The sequence below is a fragment of the Phocoena phocoena genome, chromosome 15 (genome assembly GCF_963924675.1).
Source record: "Phocoena phocoena chromosome 15, mPhoPho1.1, whole genome shotgun sequence".
Lineage (NCBI taxonomy): Eukaryota > Metazoa > Chordata > Mammalia > Artiodactyla > Phocoenidae > Phocoena > Phocoena phocoena.
The window spans coordinates 74,226,643-74,250,101 of NC_089233.1; the positions used below are offsets into that span (position 1 = coordinate 74,226,643).

At 47.2% G+C, this 23,459-nt stretch overlaps 1 protein-coding gene across 10 annotated transcripts in view; it reads right to left on the reverse strand.

Annotated features, from left to right (window-relative positions):
- ZMYND8 (zinc finger MYND-type containing 8) overlaps window positions 1-14,459 on the reverse strand; it is a 126,307-nt gene extending 111,848 nt beyond the window's left edge. For 9 of the 10 annotated variants that reach the window (XM_065892451.1, XM_065892458.1, XM_065892456.1 and 6 more), the window contains exons 1-2: window positions 14,446-14,459; window positions 5,621-5,691 (exon numbers count right to left, since the gene is read on the reverse strand). In XM_065892451.1, coding sequence (XP_065748523.1) covers window positions 5,621-5,691; window positions 14,446-14,459 — 85 coding nt within the window. Of the gene's footprint in view, window positions 1-5,620; window positions 5,692-7,627; window positions 7,657-14,445 lie in introns of those variants that run through there. The other variant, XM_065892452.1, reaches the window with a different exon arrangement.
- Window positions 14,460-23,459: the final 9,000 nt, after the last annotated feature.

Sequence of the window (23,459 nt, forward strand, 5' to 3'; positions counted from 1 at the left end):
CTGGGGAGAGAGGAAGGTCTCCCTCGAAACCAGGTGACGCCATCCCCCTCACGATTCCCCACCAGAACAAGGGCTCCAAAGGCCCTGAGAAAATCAGTCCAAAGGCTGCAGACCGGATTTCTTCAAACGTCTCAGCGGATAGGATGCCGGTCCCGAACCTGCCTGCTGGGGTGCCCTGCGCAATTTCTTTTTTTACTGATTTGCAGTATTATATTAGTTTTAGGTGTATAGCATGGCGATTCAGTGTTTTTGTAGATTATACTCCAGTAAGTTATTACAAAATAATGACTGCAATTCCCTGTGCTGTACAATATATCCCTATTGCTTATCTATTGTATTTTACCCATAGGAGTTTTTATCTCTTAATCCCATACCCCTACCTTGCGCCCCTCCCTGCTTCCATCTCCCCACTGAAAATCACTAGTTTGTTTTCTATATCTGTGAGCCTATTTCTTTTGCTATATACATTCAGTTGTTTTATTTTTTTAGACTCCACATGTAAGTGGTATCATGCAGTAATTGTCTTTGACTTATCTCACCAAGCCTAATATTCTCTAGGTCCATCCATGGTGCTGCAAATGGCAGATTTTCATTCTTTTTTATAGCTGAGTAATATTCCACTGTGTGTGTGTGCACGCACGCTCACGTATACACATATATCTTCTTTAACCCTTCATCTGTTGATGGACATGGGTTGCTTCCATGTCTTAGGTATTGTAAATAGTGCTGCTACAAACATTGGGGTGCACGTGTCTTTTCAAATTACTTTTCTTTTTTTCATATATATACAACCAGGAGTGGAACTGCTATAACATGGTAGTTCTATTTTTACTTTTTTTGAGGAACCTCCATACTGTTTTCCGTAGTGGCTGCACCAGTTTACCTTCCCACCAACAGTGCACAAGGGTTCCCTTTTCTCCACATCCTCACCAACACTCATTATTTGTAGACTTTTTGATGATAGCCGTTTGGACAAGTGTGAGGTGATATCTCACTGTTGTTCTGATTTGCATTTCTCTGATGATTAGCGATGCTGAGCCTATTTTCAGGTGCCTGTTGGCCATCTGTATGTCTTCTTTGGAAAAATGTCTATACAGGTCTTCGGCCTGTTTTTTGATTGGGGTTTGTTTTTTTGATATTCAGTTATATAAACTTTATGTATTTTGGATTATACAATTCTTCATTAACTACCTCCATGCCCTCTTCCTGGAGGCTGGAAGCAGGGAAAGAAGCAGAACTTGGTGAGTACAGTTTCCACCTGATAGGCTTATCAACACAAGCTCATCCCTGCTCAACTGATTCTAATCATGGCTAACATTTCTGAGCACTCGCCATGTCCCAGCACTGCTCTGGGTTCTTTGCACACGTGAGCAAGTTTAATCTCAACCATAATCCTCCATTTTTATCATCTCCATGTACAAGGGGAAACTGCACCACAAATACAGCTAGGCAGAGGGCAGGCAGAATGCAAACCCAGGGAGTCTGACTCCAGAAGCCAGGTTTTCTTTTCTTTTTTTTTTTTTCCCCGGTACGCGGGCCTCTCACTGTTGCGGCCTCTCCCGTTGCGGAGCACAGGCTCCGGACGCGCAGGCTCAGCGGCCGTGGCCCATGGGCCCAGCCGCTCCGCGGCATGTGGGATCTTCCCGGACCGGGGCACGAACCCGTGTCCCCTGCATCGGCAGGCGGACCCCCAACCACTGCGCCACCAGGGAAGCCCAAGCCAGGTTTTCTTAAACCTCCATGCCATCCTGCCTCTCAAATGGGAGGGAGAGGTTGACCATGGCGGTGTAGGGCCTGGAGAGAGAAGGAGCCTAACACTGTAGCAGAAGAGACCATCAACAAACAAATAAATAGAAGTACAAGGTCATGGACAAGAGGTTACCAAGAGCCTTTCAGAATGCCACAAATGTTCAACTAACTTGATCTGGGCCGTGGTCCCGTAAGTGTATACATGTGTTAAAGTTCACCAAGCCGAACGCTGAATGTAAGATTTTAAGTATACCACAAAACGGTAAAGAATGGCAGATGGTAGGAGACGCTTTCTCACTGTGGGAGTGAGAAATTACAGATCAGTAAGGGGAGAAGGCCAGAATGATCTATGTGGTAATGGATCAGAACTGGAGACAAGTGTATGAACTCAATTTAACAGAGATGCAGATAGAAATGTTTATAGACGTGTATACATGTGGGTTCCTATACACATATATATGTTTCTTTGCTCTGTCAGCTGACAGAACCTAGAAGCAAAGACACCTCAGCAGTAATGAGCACATCCAGCGCCCAGATCTTGGTCTCTAAGGCCATTCTCCAATAACAACCAGGGGCCTCCGGGAAATATACAAGATGAGCCTAGATCCTGCAGTGCCAGAAATTAAGAAAGTGTTCAATTAATCAATCAACCGACAATGACGTCAAAGGGACACAGGAGCCGACTGAAAGCGCTCCCAGTGGCCAAAGCTAGAACCATTTGAGCAATAAAATAAGTAATACAAAACCCAAAGTATGAAACAGTAGTCCTTGCTGATATAACGGTTGAACAAATAAATGGGAGAAACAAGACAAATCTCCCATATAGAACAACATGAAATAATTTATGTAGATACTCTGGCCTTCAGAAGCTGGAGCATGGCTCCCCACACTTCATAAGTGTGGGCCGGGCACCGTGACTTCCTTCCAAAGAGGAAGGGGAGAAACCTGACAAACGCTCCCTTGGCCAAGTGATCAAGGCCAACACCACCAGTGATACATCATGTTCATAATATATACCCTTGATATGATGTGACGGAAACGGCCCTTTAAGGTCTTCCTCTCAAAAACCCGTAATTCTGGCCTACTCCAATCCAACCATGAGAAAAACATCAGATAAACCCCAAATGAGGGTCATCCTACAAAACACCTGAGCAGTTTTCCTCCAAACTAGGAAGGCCATCGAAAACAAGGGAAAGTCTAACAAACTGGCACAGCCAAGAGGATTCTAAGGAGACACGACAGCTAAATGTCATGTGGGCTCCTGGATGGGGTGCTGGAAGAGAAAAGGGATCTTAGTGGAAAAACTAAGGAAACCTGAACAAAGCATCAACTTTAGTTGGTAGTAACACACCGATTCATTAATTGTGACAAATGGACCAGACCAATGTATGGTGTTAATGACAGGGCAAGAACTGTAACTCTGTGTGTGTATGTGTGTGTGTGTGTGTGTGTGTGTGTAACTACGTGTGTGTGCGTCGGGGGGTGGTATGGGAACACTCTGCACAACTTACCTGGAAATCTAAACCTAAAACTGCTCTAAAATTAGAAGTTTATTTTTAAAAACATAACAGAAAATGATGGAATGGCTCCTATGGACAGGGTGGCCACTGAAGGCCTCCCTCAGGAGCTGACGTCTGAGAAGAAGCTGAGACGAGAACCAGGCAGCAGGACCCAGGACGGCGTTCCCGGCAAAGGGCCCCCAGGAGAGGACAGAGGGGAGGGAGGCTGGGGAGCTCAAGTGGGGTCAGGTGCGCAGAGTGTCTGTCACAAGGTAAACAAAAGTGAAGGAAGTTGAAGGGGTCAGGCCAAGGCAGGTTGGTCACAGTCACTTCAGACTGGAGCCTGAGGGCGCTGGAAGGTCAGTGGAAGGACTCAGCAAGATGAGATGTACCTGATGGAGTGTTTTTCCAAGATCGCCCGGCCTGCTGTCGGGAGAGGATGCGGTGGGGCGGATAAGGGATTATGATGACCCCAGAGTGGTCACACCTCGGACGGCCCAGACACAGAAGGTGAAGGGCTAGGAGCACCTGGGGGTCTGAAAGAAGACAAGAAGCGGGGTCTCCACGCTCAAGGGGAAGAGAAGAGGAGTCTCCACACGCAGAGAAAAGGGCCTGAGCTGAACAGGCCTCCTGCTCTGGCTGACGGTCCCGGACTCTGACCCTTTTGGAGAAGTCTCCACAACGGGGCTCCAGGGCCTTCCAGGCACCGAGGGCTCAGGAAAGAAGCACCTCCTTGGAGTCCGAGCCTCAGTTCAGTTTGAGCCCATCCTACACTTTCTACCTGGGAGACATTACCACTCGGAGCCTCGGTTCCCTCAACGGCAAAATGGGAACACCACCTCCCATCTCTTGCCAGGTAAGAAAAGGCTCCTGGACCCTAGAAGCACAGCCTTCATAAATGCCAGAGCAAGTATTACTTTTACAAGAGTAAGCCCAAGGTGGAAGGAATCTCAGAATCTCATCTGACAGCCCATTTTACAGATAAGAAAACAGGGGCAGAGCCAGAACATGTCCAAGTGAGCGGCAGAGCAAGGACCGCAAGCCCGGCTCCCAGCTCTCGTTCTCTGGGCTCCCTTCTCCACGCTCAATTCTGACCCCAAAGTGGGGGGACTGAGACAGGCTTCCCCATCAGCAACTGTCTCCAAACACCTCTTTTCAGACTCCCCTATGGCTCCCCTCACCATCAGAGGTGCTGCGGGCCCAGCCTGGGCAGGAGGGTGGGGATGGGGGGCTGGTGAAGGGGAGCAGCCCTCCGACTGGGGCCCCCCCCCCCGCCCCAGGCACCGACCACCCACCCGGACAGCTTGGCCTGTCCACCTGAGGGGCCTCCCCTCCTCTCTGAACCAGGCCCAGGCCCCCATCAGGCAAGTCAGGCAGCAACAACGGCCAGCCCCTGCTTCCCAGGTCACCGCCATGCCACCACCCTCTGACCCTCGTCTTTGCCCACAGCGACACGCTGTCTTATCAAAATCCTCAAAAAGCTCTTGGGCTGTATTGGAGTCTTCCTGGCCGAGTCTGTACTCACCCTCTGTCTAGTCCTTCCGCCTCCCCCCCAGACCCCAGCACAGGTACTCAGCGACTTGTTGAAAGAATACCACCGAGGTACAAAATACCACCGAGGTACAACAACTAAGTTTGGAGATGAGCATTTTCATCAACCAAAGAGGTGAGAAATGTTCCCGCCGCTCATTTCTAAAAGCACCCTGAAGGCAAAATGTGAATAACTGCTTCCTTGTGGGAAACCTCGTGAAATCTCACACAGACCAATCAAAAAGTACCAATGACTCAATTAGAAGATCCTTGAGGAGCTGTAACACAGGATTCTGAATAGAAGCACATACCATGTTTACTCTGATTTGCACAATTCTGTCCTACACGCAAACACTGGCCCCAGCATTCCACCTTTAATCTAACATTTCCCTTTAATCTCTAACCAAGACCAACGTTTACCAAGGAAGTGGGTCACCTTCGTTCCACCTCTGCGATTCCAAAGAGGCCTGTTACTGAAATCAGAAACCTAGCAGCGGCTGGAGACTCCAGTTGCTTCTAGAACATGCTTTATTTAAATTGATTCCCGAAAGTCACCCTGCAGAGAGCTAGCCAGCCGCCCTCCGTCATGACACTCACATGTAAAATTTACTGTCGGGACAATTTCCGACAGGTCGGAACACCTACACAGACACACCAAGGGAAAGCAAATCAAAAGATTTCTGTATAAATGAGGTTCATCCATCAAAGGTGCCAACCTCTCCAAACGGAGGACTGTTAGAGCCTCGACTCGTAAGCCACACTTCACTGCACTGAAACAACAAGAAAAAGAAATTCCAATTTCCTCTTGTGCTCTGGATAGATAATACGAGATTTTTACTTACCTTTGGAGCGAGTAGAGATATCCATGCCCTCCACCACCTCCTGTTCTGTTTTTATTTCCTCTTCAGCCAAGCTGAAACAGAGCAAATTACGTTCACGTTTAGGTAGACTGAGAACTTGCCCCATGGGGGCGGTTATTTAGAAATTCTAACAACAAACCCACATTTTTCAGACAATCTTCCAAGGGTAGGGGGAAAGGAACCCACACCTTGATATCAAACAAAGTGTTAAGAGTCCTATAGGAGTGTTCTTAAACACTAGCTTGTTCTTGAAGTCAAATTACTATTCCAGTTGTCATGCTATTGGAAGATGCAAAAGGCTTTTTTAAGACACACAATTACCATCTACCCCCATGGACCAATGAAACCCCAGCCTTCAAGTAAATCAGTTTCTCATTGTTAACACTGGGTTCAGGTTGGAGGTGGTTTTCGGGGTACCTGGAGTTCAGATCTCTGAATTCTGCAAGGCAAAGAGTATCTTCCCAGACCTCCTGGCGAAATCTTACTATTTCCCGACGAGGCAGGAACATGAAAAAATATATAGGTTAAAGCTACAAAGTAGAAAAATATGCCCAGGCTAGAAGCAAAAGGCCTGGTCTCAAAACATTCAAACTACAGCACTTAGCCCAGGAATTAGGACTGGGGTCTCCACACTCCCAACCCCTGGGATATTTTCCTCCCTGTAGCAGGCATGGCTTAGAGAAAGCATTCAGCACTCTTTTGAGCTGTGACTAATTACCCCCACCACAAAAGTGGAATGAGGAAGGATTATTTAAAAGACAGGATGAGAGTTGGGGGTTGGGATAAGAAGCAGGGAAAGCAGGCCCCTCCGCTGGTGGGCCAGCCACCAGAATCTTCTTTCGCTCTCTCGGCTGGAACTCCCCACTGAACAGGGTACAGGCCATTCCCTATCTTCCCCACGGACATACACACACCTCTCAGGCCAGGCCAGGAAAAGTTCTGCTTTTCTAAGTGCCAACAGTTTGAGGTGCTGGAACTTTCCAGGCATTAGGCTGATGACGAAGTGATAAGAACCTGAGCAATTATTCTAGATGCAATTCCATCGGACTGTGGTTCAACAAGAAGAAATGGGGTGCATCTCCAACTGAGATGGCTGAAATCTTCCACCTGGAAGACTCAAAAACCAGGACAGAGGGGACGCTGCTTAAGGCAGGAAGGATTAGAATGTCCCTTCTGTGTTTCGTGGTCTGGGACTGTGACGAGACAAAAGGTAAGTCCCAAAAGTCCTGGAATCTCAGGGTCAGATGGAGCTGCATTTAGGAGAGTTCCGTATTTGATGGGACTAGATAGAAAGGAAGAGATGAGAGCTGAGAATTAAGTTAGAAGAACTTAAAGGCCTCCAACTTCACTGGTCCCGGCAGAGAGAAGAAACAGAAAGGCAGTGTGCTTTCAAATCAGAATGTTAACACATTTAGGTCTCTAATATTGAACCCCGTTGACAATTTCATCCACACTACCTTTTGTAGAGAAAGCCTGGGACACAAATCACCAAAGAAACAACAGACGTGTTGTCACAAATGCTTTTCATCAGAAGACATTGCTTCTGAAATTTAAACATGTCACTAACATGCACTCATCCAACCGTGATTTGTGGCAGGTGATTTTAGCACTGATACTTTTTACTCCAACTTAAGAGGCAAACAAGCTCAACTCAGAAACACACCCTGCCTGCAACTTACCCAGACTGTCCAAATGGATACCGCTGATGGTTTTTTGCTTGGGGTGACTGGAAATAAATTTTAACAGAAAGCCCCATGCGGCCCCTTCAAAGAGGGGGAGATGGTCAGCTTCAAAAGAACAAACAGCAGCCCTGATCTTTCCAGCAACTAGAATTCTGCTCCCCTCTCTAGCATGAAGTATGTGAAACCCTAAACTTCTTGAAACCGATCCCATATTTTGAGTGATGGAGAAAACGCTAATCTGGGATCCAACCAAAATGTTTGGTAGTGAAAAGAAACAATTATGCATTACAGACTCCCCCAAACCCACTTGAAGGATTTCTGCAGCGCGGAAAACATTCAAAGGTGTATAGATCATGGAGTTGGGCTGCATTCAAGAGAACAATTATATGGCTTTTAACAGCCTAGAGGAGGCTGAATACTTCAGGCAGGAAAGCTGCTGAGAGGCTAAGAAAATGCAAACTAGCGATGGGGTGGCTATATGCTGCTGAGTTTAAGATAATTCTGGAGCAGAAAAGAGGGAAAAGAAAGTTAAGCTGTTTTATCTTTCCAAGTATTACAAAGCGGGCACCATAATCACCTAACTGTAGCAACAGCACCACCAGGATTTAGCCAAGGATTGGAAGGACAACAATTTCAGAAAACCATCTTTTTCACAGATCAGCAAGCCACCCTTTCAAAGGGAACCCATGCATGCACATGCATGCATACATACACACACACACAATAACTTGTATTTGACTAAAGGAAATTGCAATGTCTATGCATCTAGAGGAAAAAAAATTTTTTAAACTTCATTTACAAAAGCAAAGACCAGAATGCAAAATTAGTCATTTTGAATAGCCACATCTAAAGGGACTTCCTCTTTTCTACACCACTGATCTCATTTTTTTTTTTTCTTTTCTGGTTTAGTGTTAAGTACTAGTATGTTATTAGGGGGGAAAAAAAAACTATGAATATTACATCAAAAGTGGTGGTGAGAAAAGATTTGTACCTGTCTGAATGCCCCACAGATCTTGGTCAATTTAGGTTAAGAACTGTTCAGCCATTTGGAGGGGGAAAAAAAAGTCAAATAATAATTGTTAAAAAGAAAAAGCAGCTGCGTCTGAAGAAAAGACTTTGAACTCTCCTCATTAACACATTAAAGTCTATTAGAAAATACACAGCATTTTTCCTTCCATATCTGCTAGCTTCCAGCAACCCCAATTATTTAAATCCAAAACAATGGAACAAGCGGCCCTTGTTTCAAACTGACATTACTTTTTCTTTTTTTTTTTAAGGTCAGCTGGGGAGGCTGGGGCCCGCTAAAGGAAAGGGTAAAATTAGCTAAAAAAATCTCACCCCAACAGGACAATACACCATCAACTAGTTGTACACGTTGTATGTTCCCACCACCGTCACCTCTTGCACTCACGGGTTCCCCTAAGTCACTTGCCCCTGGATTTCACAAACTGATACATTTCAGGAAATTAAAGAAGAAATAACAGGCGCCCGCCTGCACATACAACCAAGACCATCCCATCCCGTCCCAGAAAAAAGAAAAGATTTCTCCCCCAATGCCTGAGCAAGAAAACCTCTGCTTACTTCTTCACCTGCATGCACTGGAAAAGAGCAATTAAAAGTTGCACGTGAATTGCACCTCCAGGATGTTTTAAGCCTTCTGATTTTTAATTCTGAAGACTCAAGGCTGGTCCGTAAATTCCCAGGAATCCCATCCCCTCAACACTTCCAGGAGAGAGAGAAAAGAGAAAACATCTAGTTTGGACACAAAACTGCCTGGAAACACAATGCCCAGATATTTCTTTTCCCCAAGTGCCCCTACTTGACTGTTAACCAAGAATATCTAACCCCGCTAGAATATATAACCAGCATGCACAAGAGTCTGGGTCTACAGCTGAGGATCACACAGCAATTCAAGAATCATGCAATCATTCAAGAGGACTTTTCCTTCAGCTTTTTACTTTCATTCAAAATACCAAAGTGGTCCAGGCTGTAAGAAATATTTCATCCCCAAGACACAAACATCTTTCCTCTTCTAGATAACAAAATAGTGAACATTAAAATCAAAACACCATGCTGCCCTAAATCTGCAATTAATTTCTTTAAAAATTGGGGGGAGGGGAGGGAATGGTTAGCAGCTTTATATAAGCACTCACCTAAAACAGGCAGAGTCATCGGTAGCTAAGCTATTTATGCAGGATTCTTAAAATGGCGTCTGGCAACACTGCCTCATTCCTGTATTGAAGCTAAAATGGTAGCAGTTTGTTCAATAGCTGTAGCTCTTGCTTAAGCAGCCCTGCTAGTTTCAAAGCCACCTTCCTAAATATCAGAACTAGGAAAAGCTCAACCAAAGGACACCAACAACCCAACGTTTAGAAGCTGGAAAAAAAAATCTGCAGTGACAGGGGGAGTTTGTTAAGTCACAGGTTCCTAAGGAAAACCCTTCCCTTTCAGATCCTCAGCCTTCAACGTGAGGCTCTAAAATGAGTCCCCCTTGCCCTCGAATTAGGTGGGTGGAAGGTGAGGAATTAGGCAGCCCTGTGGCATAAAGTGCAGACAGACAGGTGTCTGTGCAAACAACCAAACTGTTAAAAGGGTGCAGGCTGGGCGGGGAGGGGGGGGGTGGGGAAGAAGCCCATTCCCCCTTTCTAGTAGATGAGAAACCAGCTCTGCATCCCTACCAAAGAGTAGCTAGGGAAAATGAAAAGTGCTTCCAGGGCAGCAGGCATCTGAAGGGCTGCACCCCAGCCTGAGGCCAAAGTCAAATAAAAAGGCTGTTTAATAAGCCTGAAAACGGCCACCAAACACCCAGCCAGTCCTAAGACAGTTAACCTCAAGGAAAGATAATCCGAGTCTGCAGAGAAGAAACAACAGGAAAACGTCACCCTCAGCCAAGGCGCAGGATACTCACAAATTAGATTTTTGTCCACCCCCAACAGAGCCCTCAAAATTAACCATGGGTCTGGCAAAACCCGCTTTCACAGGCCAAGCTAAGAGCCTCGTAGTGGATAATGTAATTTACTGTTACAGGTCTGCATGGCCTCAGAACTCTCCTGGTGCTGCGGGTGGAGAGTTTCAAGGTGACTGTGAGCTTCAGGAGAGAAAGGAGGGCAGAGTGCCCAAGGCTGCACCAGGGCAAGGACGGGCGTCTGGCTCCCGGCCGGCCGGTAGGTAGGTAATCTTGATGACGAGGGACAGGCTGGCAGCCCAGCTTGCTGCAGTGCTGAAATGGCTCCTGCCTGCTTGTTTATCAGTAAGCAGAGTGGGGTGGAGGGGGAAGGGCGTCCATAGCCTTAGCAACCTGAAGCCAAGGGTGAATCCTTCCTTGTTTCTGCCTTTGAGATCAAGAGCAGGACTGCTACACAGATTCCCTTCCTCCTCCTCGGCTGTGCGGTGGCCAAGGCACTTTTGCACGTATCTTTCTTTTCAGGGTCAAACCAGAGGCAAAGCCAGACCTAGGGCTTCCCAGCTGAAAAATGTTTGTGGCCTCTGCCCAGGAGAGAGAAGGGGGGAAAAGGAGGCAAAAGAAACAAAGAGATCACACATGTGAAGTGGCTGGACTTTGGAAAAAAAGAAAAACCTACCTTTCCCTTCAGGGTTTTCTGGGCTGCTGTCACCCCCTCCCCTTTTTGAAATGGTGACTCATTCCCCCCCCCCCCATTTAAGACCTGAAGCCATTTCCCCACTGTTCTCCCGGGGAAAGAAAAGGGGGAATGTTTTGTTTAAAAGAAAAGGGTAACAAGAAAGAAAGAAAGGAAAAGAAAAAAAAAAAAAAGCTATTGTTTTCATCCCTAATTTATAATCCAGGAGGCCCCATTGTTTCTTTCTGACTCAAATCTTTGAGCTGTTAATTATAAAAGTAACTGGACTCAGCTCCAGAAGGCAAACCACGTTCCTGAGCAGCAATTAGAAAAACTCTGTAGAAAGTTTACTGAGTGATTATATATAATTAATTCCTAGTTACAGCCGGAACACTGACCATTTTCTGGCGCTAATAAAAGCAGTTCCTCCTGCTGCCCCACAGGAATGCCACTTAATTTCCCAAAGCAGAAAGTGAATCCATCCTGGAGGGGCTTCAAGGAAAAAAAAAAAAAAAAAAGGAGAGGAATCAAAAGCTCCAGTGTGTCTGTGTTTGTTCCTTGCAGCTGTGCATCCTCTTTGGGGGCTGAAGAGGCAGAAGGAAAAAGGAAAACAGCCCAATGTTCTGTTCCTCCCTCTGCAATTTACAAACGTGGCAGAGAGAGGACCATCTACCTTGATGTAAAAAAGAAAGGGGGGGGGAGGGGAGATGCCCTAGGCATGGAACGTAGGGAGACGCTTCAGCTCCACGGATGTGCTTTTCCTAAAAGGAACAAAGATGGTAGAAATTTCCAGAAGGCCCGCTCTCGGTCCAGCCACTGCAATTGTCAATCTGTAACCTTTTCTCCAAGTCTATTGGTTCAAAAGCTGGAGAGAGAAACCCCATTGGGCTACACCATGAGCCTGCACTGCTGTCCCTAGCTAGTCCTGCTGCAATGCAGACATTTATTTTTTTTCCCCGAGTGAAACTGGAAAACAATGCTACCTTGAGAGCCATTAACTTTTACAGACTCATGTTTGGTGGTGCCCCCAGGACCATAGGCAAGTGGCTGGCTTGCTCCAGGGCTGAGAACTTGCTGGGGCTGCACATGGGAAAAGAGATCTTGGCTTTGCAAACCTGTGGGAGCCATTTTAATGCAAGCTTTTGGAGGACAAATGCCTTGCCCTTAGGTTTCCTTCCAGCCCAACAAATGCACCATTATGCAAACACTGACAGCACCAAAGCAGGAGTCTTGTGATTAGATATTGCTTTCAAGGAGGCCACAAGAACCTCAATATGTAATTTCCATTTACAGCCAGGAGATAAGAACAAAGGAACAAAGCTAAGCCTCTGAACTTTCTTGTGTGGGGTAGTAGCAGGCAAGCAGTTCAGTTCGAAGTATGTTACATCATTAACGGCCTGTCCTTTTACTCTAAGAAGCTGGCCTGTCTTGCAAAGACTTCTCAGCTTAGAATTGGGTACATTCCTCATTATTAAATGAGCCCTTTTTCCAATTGGTTCTCAAAGGTGGGTTGCTGGACACCAGTTTAAAAGAAGAAAGATTATTGACTCCATCAAGTTGGCATAACACAGCAACCGAATATACTTCCAGCATTTACAGTCCTGCTGGATTGGTCTCCAGGCTGGAAATTTATGCAGTGAACTTCTAGGGAAATGCTGAAGCAAATGCTAAACAAGAAGCTACTTTTTTCACTCTGAAGTTCTAGCTGCAGCCTTAAGAGATCAGGAGAAATGTAAAAAGTGAGAAATAAATCAGAAGTAAAGGTAAGTGTACACATACAGATGTGTGGGTCAGGCTTGGAAAAAGGCCGGGTCTGTTGTGTATGAGTCCTGAATCAAGACCAAGTTTGGTGGTGGGTGGGATTTTTACAGACATGTAAGTATCTTAAAACATAAGGACTCACACCACCACCCCCAGCTCCTCCCCACCCCCATGTTTAAGGCTCTGTGACTCTTAAGACCAAGCAGTTTCCTTACATTTCACAAGCAGATCACCTACCCAGAGTTTTCTATCTAATATCCAAACAATCCCAATTCAAGGTCTCCAGTCAAGTCACAATGAACTGAACGTTTCTTCCCCTGAGGGTAAACAGGAAGTATCTTCAATCCTAGCCCTAGGTTATCAGGAAAAACAGTGGATTCAAACAGTCACCTAAAATCAAGACACTATGAAAAAGCCCTCCTTGGGTTCCTGCTCATAAAAAGCCCCCAACGGCTGGAGCCAAGACCCCCTGTTACAAACAGACCCCAAATGTTCGCCAAACTCTTTATACATGGTCACAGAAATGGATTGCTTTACTTACCCAACAAATGTTCAAGCAACCGTCTCATTTTTCCACAGTTAAGAAGAGAGAACAGGCTGGCAGATTTGGGACTTGATCAAAAAGGAAATTTTTTTAAACAGTTACACGGGATTATTAAAAACACACACACAACAACAACACAACCCAACCACTGAATATGGAATGCTGTCATGAGCCACAGACGTGATTTTATTTCCTCTGTACTCTATCACACAGGAGGACAGAGGATGACACAATGTAAAAAAAAAAAAAAGGTAAAGGAAAATGAAAACAAGGAGAAAAGATACATGAGTCCACTGAAAACCATGCAAGAGGAGAAAACTAAGGGATTCAAAAAAAGACTCCTCAGATTTATTGCAGGATGTTGTCCAACATCTCTCCCCCACCCCCCTCCTACACTCCCCCCCCCACCCCCCATCCCCATCCCTACTCCAAAAACTTCCTCCAAAGCCTAGAAAACACTTTCAGAAACATTTGCTGGCTGCAGGCTGGCTTTGCAGAAGAACACTCTGTATCAATAGAAGTCAGGAAAAAAGGCTGAACAATGTAGTTTCAAGTGAAGAAACCCTGTAGGAAGAGAAAAGACCATGGGGAGTCACCACCACCCACCTAGGCCCCAGGAGCTAGGATCTGTCCTTAGCACTGCTCTGCTGAGGGCTTGGTTCTTTTGCAAACACACGTCCTCTCTGGTCAGAACTGAGTCCAGCCTTCCCAGCACCTCTTTGGAGAGGTGAACTTGCCTGCTTTGCTGTCTGCCATGAGCTCTCCTTGGAGGGGAGCCTGCTTGCTTACCTTCCATTTTCTTCCCCCAGCAGGCATGTGACACAAGAGAAGACAAGAGTGCAAGGGGGAGGGGGGGGGGAACTGCTCAGAGAAAGAGAGAGAGAGGGAGAGAAAAAGAGAGAGGAAGGAGGGGGGAGGAAAAAAAAAAAAAAAAGCTGCTTTTTTGGCAATACCAGGATCTAGCTTCACACTCTTCTAGAAACACCATGTCCTGGTGGAAGAAAAGGTGTGCCAGGCCCTTGCCAGTTTGCAAAACCGAGCTCTGGCTAATGGCTACTTAGCCATGTGACCCAAGAAAGCAAAAAAAAAAAAAAAAAAAATCTCTCTAAACAGTTCCAAGTTAACCTAAGTGCTGTAGGGGTGACTGTGGCACAGCCAGCCACAGAGAAATCACACTGCTCGCCCACAATGCGGATGTCTCAGAGGGAGGGGGAGAAAAGATGGTTAAAAAGTCGAGCTTACCTCTGTGGATGCATTGTTAACACTGTGTAATGTCAATACTTATAAAACATGGAGGACAGGCTCCTAGTTCTCACAGAAAAAGGGTTTGGCACTTCGGCTTGATGATCTGGCCGCCTAATAAAAGCTCATCCCCGATTGGCTGCCCCGGCAAATCGGAGTGTAAGGCGGCCCCGGATTGGCTGAAACACTTCCTGAGCGATTATCTTTGTGAGGCTCTGGTGAGCAAGAGCCATCCTGTGCATAGAAAAAGACAGGCTAAGCTAGGCCTTTTGCAGCAAGAAAAACTTAGGACAGGGGCCCGCAGTCGCCCTTCTCCCACACCCTGGCTAGATTTCGCGGCACGAGCAAACCAGTGCAGCCAGCCTGACCTGCTCCAGCAAAGCCTGAGGCCCAGAGGCCACAGGCAAGAGAGTTTTGGGGGTGAGCTGCAAGGGCTCACCCTCATCTGCCCCCACGGAAACGGCCCTCTCGCTGGGAGGAAGGCTGGCTCTTTTCTAGAACAATCCAGCAGAATGTGCTCCCCACCACCCGCGGGGGGCGGGGAAGTACAGCCAAAGAGCAGGGAGGCCCGGCAAAACAGCCCAGGGGCCAAGAGAAAGAAGAAGCTGGAGCCAGGCCTCTGAGGCGAACCGGACGGGCCAGGCGAGCCCCCCAAGTCACTCCAGGGCAGCCCTGGCTTCCCAGAGGACAGAGCACTCGGGCTGAGAGGGGAGGAGGGGAACCAAGTGGTCAAGTTTGCATCGTCATTATCAGAATGCCTCCTGGACAAAGCAGACCAGACAGCCACTTGCCTGCCCCAGCCCAGAATCGAACCTGTCGTCACCCCACCACCCCCAGCCAGAACTCAGAGGAAAGCAAAATGGGTTCCTGCCTCCCTGCCAGGATGCCAGGGGGCCCCCCTCCCCATCCTTACCCTAAGAAAAGCCAAAGGCGCTCCTAGCAGGCCACATGCCTAGCTCTACAAACTTCCCTTCCCCTCCCAGCCCCCTCCCCCAGCGCTGAGGCCTGCTAAACCTGTCAGTTAAACAAAAATCTGACTTCCGTATTAGTCTGCGATGGCTTCAGCTTCCTGCCTATTAACCCTCTCTCAGACTCTGGGCCTGGCTGGGAAAAACTAGGCCCTGAGAGCACAGAAAAGGCCTGTGGAAAAATACCAGCGGCAGCTCTCCCGGCAGATGCAGAAAGAGAGAGAGAGAGAGAGAGAGCCGCTGTCTCTCGCCTTGGCTTCCCAAGGAGGCGTGTACCTTCTGAATCCAGGGCACAGGCAGTGCCTCTCGGGCTGAGAAGCCATTTAAATCCAGAGGGAGAAAGAAAGATGTCAAACTCAGCCAGGGAACAAGAACCCCCATTATTAGTCAGGCCTACACCCACTGCTTAGACCTTCCTGCCACACAACCAGCCCTGTAAGGATGTTCCTGGGAAACTGGGCCCTCGGTGGCAGAAAACCCCATGAGCTTTGTAAGGACTCTTGCTTAAATTTATTTCCACAGAGAACGGCTTCTTCGGGTCCCCAAAGGCAGGTGGAACAGCTATTTCACACACAGCTCTACCCCACCCCCATCTCTCTGGCACTGCTCCCCAGTAAAATATTAACTACTGTTGCAGAACTGCTTATAATTCCACCCATTTCAATAGTATTAGGAGGTCTTTGCCTGTTTCCTCCGTCAGGCTGCCTTGGTTGTGGGTCTGTAGCCTGAGAAAGAAAAAGCAAATCCAGAAGGATCTTAAAGCATCCGTGCTCACTTGCTGATGCTTTTTTTTTTTTTTTTTTTAAAGACAAGGTGCTTAATTAGCAAGGTTTTTTTTAAAAAACAGCAAGCGGGAACAACAGAAGCCAAATAAAACACCATTCTTTAGAGGCTGGAGAAAGCTTCCAGAGGTGACACAGCCATATGCCAGGAGGTAAAACTATGGCCCAATAAAGTCTCCCCTTCTCCTCCTAAAATTAGGACTCGTGGGCTTTCTCATCCCACACGGTTCGTTGCCACAAAGAAAACGGTGGAGCTGAGGCCCTGCTCACCCTGCCCACCCCCACGTGGACAACAGATGCCCACAGTGTGTACATAAATTCCTCCTGGCTGGGAACTTGTCTCAAACAGGAGCAAGGCAGGAACGCAAGCACACTGTACCACAGGGGCAGGGCCCAGGCTCTAGGAAAAGGCAGAGGATTCTGTAGCCGCTGTTGCTGAATTTTAGGCTGAGGAGGCCGGGACGCAGGGAGGGACACTCGGTGGCCTGACAGGGGTCCAGCATTCAGGACAACAGGCCTGGGCCTCACCAGAAGGGAGGGGCCTCCTCTTCCTGGGGGTGGAACCGTGTACGGGGAGACTAAATGGGGGACAGGAGGTCAGAGTTAATCAGACCGCGCTCTCCCTCCCGGCAGTGCGGGGCAGCGGCCCGGCACCACCATCCTATAAGGGATACTGTTTGTGTCTGTTGGTGCTGCTTTGGGGAGGCCAAATAGCATGAGTTTGTGGCGGATCTCGCGTACAACTACCTGACCAAGCCCACGAGGAAATAAAATACGGCGCTGGTTGGCGTGTTGGATTTTAGCCCCGGATTAAAGCCGGTTGCATAAGCAACGGCAGCATCCTCCCCCTCCCTCTCTCCCTCCCCTCCCTCTCTCCCTCCCCTCCCTCTCTCCCTCCCCTCCCTCTCTCCCTCCCCTCCCTCTCTCCCTCCCCCTGATCACTTGATCACTTGAAATGTTTTCTGGGGCAAAGAGCAGGAAGCTGCCGGCTTATTCTGGCAGCTCTGCTCTGTTTGAGGAATGCTGTTGGCATTCGGGCAGGTCTGAGGTTATCTAGAAAACAGCAATTCGGCTGGGGACAGAGACAAAGGTATGGTGGCAGATGGAATCCTGGGAGGGACACGGATTGAAAAAGGATGCCCAAGGCAGGCCTACTAAGGGCCAATCCTGGGTTTGATGGAATGTGGCTGATAAGCAGGGAATAAAGAAAACCAAAGGCTGCTGGCCTCAATCTAGAGATTGCCCCTCTCGAACCCCGCTGCAGAGTAGTCCCAGCAGCTTCTGCATGCCTGGCACTGGCTAAATCAGCACTTTACACAGACTGACTCCATGAGGTAGGGAGTATTGTTAGAGAGCTGGAACTGAGCCCAGAGAGGTGAAGTGAGCTGCCCAAGGTCACACAGCAAGCCAGTGCCAGAGGTCAGACTTCCAATCCAGCGACGACTCCACATCCCTAAACCCTGTACTTTTGCCTGCCTCTAAAGAAAGAAATGAGAAGCCGAACCCAGCAGAGCAGAAACAAGGCTAAAATCTACTACCGGCAACTGCATGAACTGTGTTTTCTTTTAGGAGTTGGACTCCATCAGCAATGTTTTAAGTACTTGAATGATGAACGTGGGAGATCTTTAGATCAGGATCATTCAAAGGCCCAGAGAAAGCTCCTTTCTCCCTACAAACCTCCAGCAAGATGTCGAGGGGGACACGTTGCCATCTCTAAAATCAGGAATATAAAAATTCCTTGAAATCAGTGGTTCTCAACCAGGGGTGGTTTTGCCCCCCCAGGGGATAGATGGCAATGTTTGGAGACTTTTGGGCCGTCACAGCTTGGGGGGGAGAGATGCTATTGGCACCTACTGGGTAGAGACCTGGGATGCTGCTAAACGTCCTACCGCACACGGGACAGCCCCCAGCAAGGAATTATGTGATCTAAACGTCCACTGTGCCGAGGTGGGAAACCTTGGCTTCAGTGAAAGGAAAACAATCCGACCATTGTGCCTCTGGATAGCAAAGCCAGCACAGGGCCTAAATAAGCAGGTTCCGTGGTGATATGAATAAGCCATGAGCTCATAAAAATAGATTAATACGTGTCTCTCAATATTTCCAGGAGTCAGAGAGAATCTGGGGATAGAATCTGTCTGAAGGAAGCCAGACAGAATGTCTCAGCGATAAAGCTGGCCTCCAAGGAGAGCAAAGGGCTGACCCCAGCCCCCCTTCCCCAGGCATCTTACTGGCCGAGGCCTGGCCCCACTGAAATGGCCCGCAGCCAGACCAGCAGCAAGAGCGGCAGCCTCGGCAAGCTGCATCCCGAGATAGTCTGTTCTGCTGACTATGAAAATAAGCACACTTGGAGTTATCTGCCTTCAGAGAGCAACAGGCCTCTCTGTCCGTTAAGTGAAACGGCCGGGACTGAGGCCGGGAAGTGTCTTAAATATCTTGTTTTGTTTTGTTTCCTTTTGGCCAGTTGGAACCGAGGCCAACTTCGGGCACGGTGACAGAAGGGCTCACCTTCAGAGCACGGAGCTGACCGAGTCATGTTACAGCCACAAAGAGGCAGTTAGGACTCGTCCCTGCCTTGGAGAAGAGGTGTCCTCTAGAAGTTTGTTTTTATTTTGTTTTGTTTTTTTCTTCTTTCTAGGAGGGACTGGCAGGATTACGCTAATGGAGAAAGGAGGGAAGGAAGGGCAGGTGGAAAGAGGGGTGGAGATGGTACTTGACCGTCAAGCAGATGGCGGCAGTGTGGGTGGGAAGAGATGCAAGTGACGCAAGAAAACACAAATCAAAAGGAAGAAGAGGGACTCCCCTGGCAGTCCAGTGGTTAAGACTCCGCGTTTCCACTGCAGGAGGCGCAGATTCGATCTGTAGCCTGGGAACTAAGATCCCACGAGCTACATGGCGCAGCCAAAAAAAAAAAAAAAAAGATTCGGAACCTCCCCTGACCTGCTCTTTTTATATCCTAGCAATTACCATTATGGAAAGAAGCGCACATATTTATTTGCTCTGTTTGTTTCTGTCTCCCACTAGACCAGAGCCGGTGTCTGAAGACATTTTAGGTTGTCACATCTGGAGGAGGGGTTGGGGGGTGTTACTGGCATCGAGAGGGTGAGAATCAGGGATGCTGCTAGATTCCCTACCGTGCACAGGACAGGCCCCCACAGCAGAGATCTAGCCAGCCCCAAATGTCACCAGGGCCGAGGCTGAGAAACCCTGCATTAGCCTGAGACCTTCAACAAGGCAAAACCTGGTCTGAATCCTTCACCATTGTGCCCTCAGTCTAACACAGTGACCGATATGTATTAGAGCTCAATTAAGCATCTCCCACCTGGGTGGTTGCACCTTTCTCCTACCTGAGTCCCCTGCTTCTGCCCTTGCAAACGTGTGCGCGCGCGCGCGCGCACACACACACACACACACACACACACACACAGAAGCAGCCAGGAATCCTTGTAAAACAAGTCAGATCTGGGATTCCTGGGTGGCGCAGTGGTTAAGAATCTGCCTGCCAATGCGGGAGACACAGCTTCAAGCCCTGGTCCGGGAAGATCCCACATACCAGGGAGCAACTAAGCCCGTGTGCTACAACTGAGCCTGTGTTCTAGAGCCCGAGAGCCACAACTACTAAAGCCCTCGAGCCTAGAGCCTGTGCTCCGCAACAAGAGAAGCCACTGCAATGAGAAGCCCGCGCAACCCAACGAAGACCCAATGCAGCCAAAAGTCAATAAAGAAATAATTTTTTTTTAAGTTGTGGTTTTAAAAAAAAACTCTCCAAGGAGGATAATGATAAATACTGATAGCTACCATGTTCCAAGTACTGTGTCAAGTACTGTTAGAAGCAACTTACGTGAACTAACCCATTTACCTTCAGAACTCTGTAAGGTGGGCACCATTAGAATTGATGATCAATTTCAATCCCATTTGCTAGGTGATGAAACTCAGGAAGGAACTATTAACAGTACAATTCTACTAGTAAAACTTCTCTTCCAGTCTCTTCTGCCTCACTACTCACCACTCCTTAATGCCTTTCAATTAACTATTTACTCAGAAATCACCATGCCAACAGTAAGGGAGTAATTAGAGACTTCCCTGGTGGTCCAGTGGTTAAGGCTCTGCGCTTCAAATACAGGGGCCACGGGTTCGATCCGTGGTCAGGGAACTAAGATCCCACATGCCACATGGCACGGCCAAAAAAAAAAAAAAAAAAAGATAATAAGGGAGTGATTAAATAAACATGGTCCTGCTTCACAACAGAATACTATACAGCTGTGAAAAAAGAATCTGGGACTAAAAAAACAAAACAGACTCAGATACAGAGAACAAACTGGTGGTTGCCAGAGGGAAGGGGGATGGGGGGTTGGAAAAACAGGTGAAGGGGATTAAGAGGTACACCCTCCCATTTATAAAATAAGTCACAGAGGGCTTCCCTGGTGGCACAGTGGTTGAGAGTCCGCCTGCTGATGCAGGGGACACGGGTTCGTGCCCTGGACCAGGAAGATCCCACATGCCGCAGAGCGGCTGGACTCGTGAGCCATGGCCACTGAGCCTGCGCATCCGGAGCCTGTGCTCCACAACGGGAGAGGCCACAACAGTGAGAGGCCCGCGTAAAAAAAATAAGAAATAAAAATAAGTCACAGAGATGTAGCATACAGCATAGGAAATATAGTCAATAATTGTGCCATAACTTTGTATGGTGACAAATTGTAACTAGACTTACCGTGATGATCAATTCACAATGCATATAAATGTTGAATCACTGTGTTGTACATCTAAAACTAGTAAAATATTGTATGTCAACCATACTGCAATAAAAATAATCATAAATGATTTTTTTTTGGCAGGTTTTTTTTTTTTGTTTTTTTGTTTTTTTTTTTGGCCAGGCCACACGGCTTGTGGAATCTTAGTTCCTCAACTAGGGCTTGAAGCCGGGCCACCGCAGTGAAAGTGCTGAGTCCTAACCACTGGACCACCAGGGAATTCCCGGTTTTTTTTAATCTTAAAAAAAAGAATCTGGGAGCCCTTTTATGGAACAATCTCTAAGACATATTGTTGAGTTTAAAAAACACAAGAACAGAACATGGAATATAATGTCATTTGTTTTTCTTAACTAGAGAAACCTGTGTGTATCTATCTTTTTCTTAACACGTTTGCTTATCATGCACAGAATCTCTTGGAAGCATACTTAAGAAATTGCTAGCAATGTTTGCCTCTAAGGGGTCCTGGGTGTCTGGGAGTCAGGAGGGGAGAGGAGACTTCACCATATCTTTTTTTTCTTAATTGAAGTATAGTTGATTTACAATGCTGTGTTCACCATTATAACTTTTGAATTTCAACCATGCGAATATATTACTTCTTTAAAAATAAATTAATAAATGTAATATTAGGAAAATTGTGAAAGATTGGGAAATGGGCAAAAAAAGATTAACGTGTAGCTTGTGGAGCTTCCCCATTAGGTTACCTGCACCCGTTCAGTGTTCTGGAGCTATTTACAACTCTGTAACTTGTAGAAGATGAATAGTTATGCAAATGACTCTTCTCCATAGAAATGCAAATGTAATCCCCTGGAATGCAATTGATTATTGCCTGGTAGATACTGAACTGAGTTTTTGCCAGTTTTTGCATCTATTTGTAAATTCAGCATTCCTTCCTTAGGCTTGCAGTACTTTGAATCCACCTTTGAATTGATCATAACACCTTACAAGTACCCTCATTAATAATATGTGAGACAAAATCTCTGATGTGTTCATTTTATATTTGTATTATTTTTGAGCAGTAATTTTTTTTTTTTCTTTTCTTTGCAGTATGCAGGCCTCTCACTGTTGCGGCCTCTCCCGTTGTGGAGCACAGGCTCCGGAAGCGCAGGCTCACAGCGGCCATGGCTCACGACCCCAGCAGCTCCGCCGCATGTGGGATCTTCCCAGGCCGGGGCACGAACCCGTGTCCCCTGCATCAGCAGGCAGACTCTCAACCACTGCGCCACCAGGGAAGCCCCGAGCAGTAATTTTTTAAAAGTCATCACTGACCTCCAAGAATCTACTTCAACAAGCCTAGTTAGTACTGGGTCCACTTGACCTCTTGCTAACGTTTGATGCTGGACATTTCCGAGTTTACAAACCACTGCTCCTCCCAGCAACCAGCTCTCCATCTGCATTGACACCTCTAACTCCAGACTCTGCTCTGTCTTTCTAGCCAACGATGCTCCTCATCTGGGCTCCGGAGCCAGCCTGTTGGGGGAGAGGGGTCCATTCCGAGATTCCTCCCTTCCTACCTACAGAACTTGAGCAAGTTATTTCATGTTTTTGCGCCTCTGGTTCCAAGTCTGTGAAGTGGGGATTATAGTCCTCGCCTAAGAGACATTGTGAGGATTATTTAACACAGGCACAGCATGCGGGCTCAAGAAATGTTAGATGTTTTTTCTTTCCTCGAAACCTTTTCATGCAGTCATTTCATCTGCTGCCACAGGAGATTCCAAATCTAACTACCCAGATCCAACCTCTCCCCTGGGCAGGCATCTTCTTGCTATGGATCCAGGTGGTCTACAAATATGCAGGGAGCCCTTTTTGTACCTCTAAGATTTATTGTCTGTTGCTCCTGTCTTCAAGGAGCTGACAGCTGAGCAGAAGAGGTAATGCGCTATTAAATAAATATATGAATAACATAAAATATCAAATTATGACTGTTATGAAGAAAAAACAAAGCAGGGTGAGGGTATAGGGAAGTGACAGGATGGGGGGGGTCTGCTTTAGACAGGTGAGGGAAGGCTTCCAGTGAGGCTGTGACATAGCAGCTGAAGAAGATGGAGCCTTCCAGGTGGAGCTGGCAGCAAATAAAAAGGCCCTGAGGCAGGCCTGAGCTTGGGAGCTTGGTGTTTCAGAGGAACAAAAGAAGTCCAAGTGCGGCTGCAGTACTTGAGCATGGAGAAGTGAGACACAGGCTCACTACTTCCTCTGTCATCCTTCCGTTACTCAGATGCAAAATCTTCCAGAACACTCTTTACCCTTCCACACATACTCACACACCCACACCTTGTGCACACCATCTCCAAGTCTACCCCAAATGAGAAACCCCTGGAACATGTACACTCAGGACCTGAGCTCCTTGGGACTATGTCTGTCACTGTCTAGTGACAAAACCCCAAGTAATTTCCATAACTCTCTACACCTGGCTCTCTACCTATAAAACAGGAACAGTACTTGCTATCTCAAAAAGTTGTACTGAACAGTAAATGAATTAAAGGATATGAAGGGATAAATTAGGAGTTTAGGATTGTCAG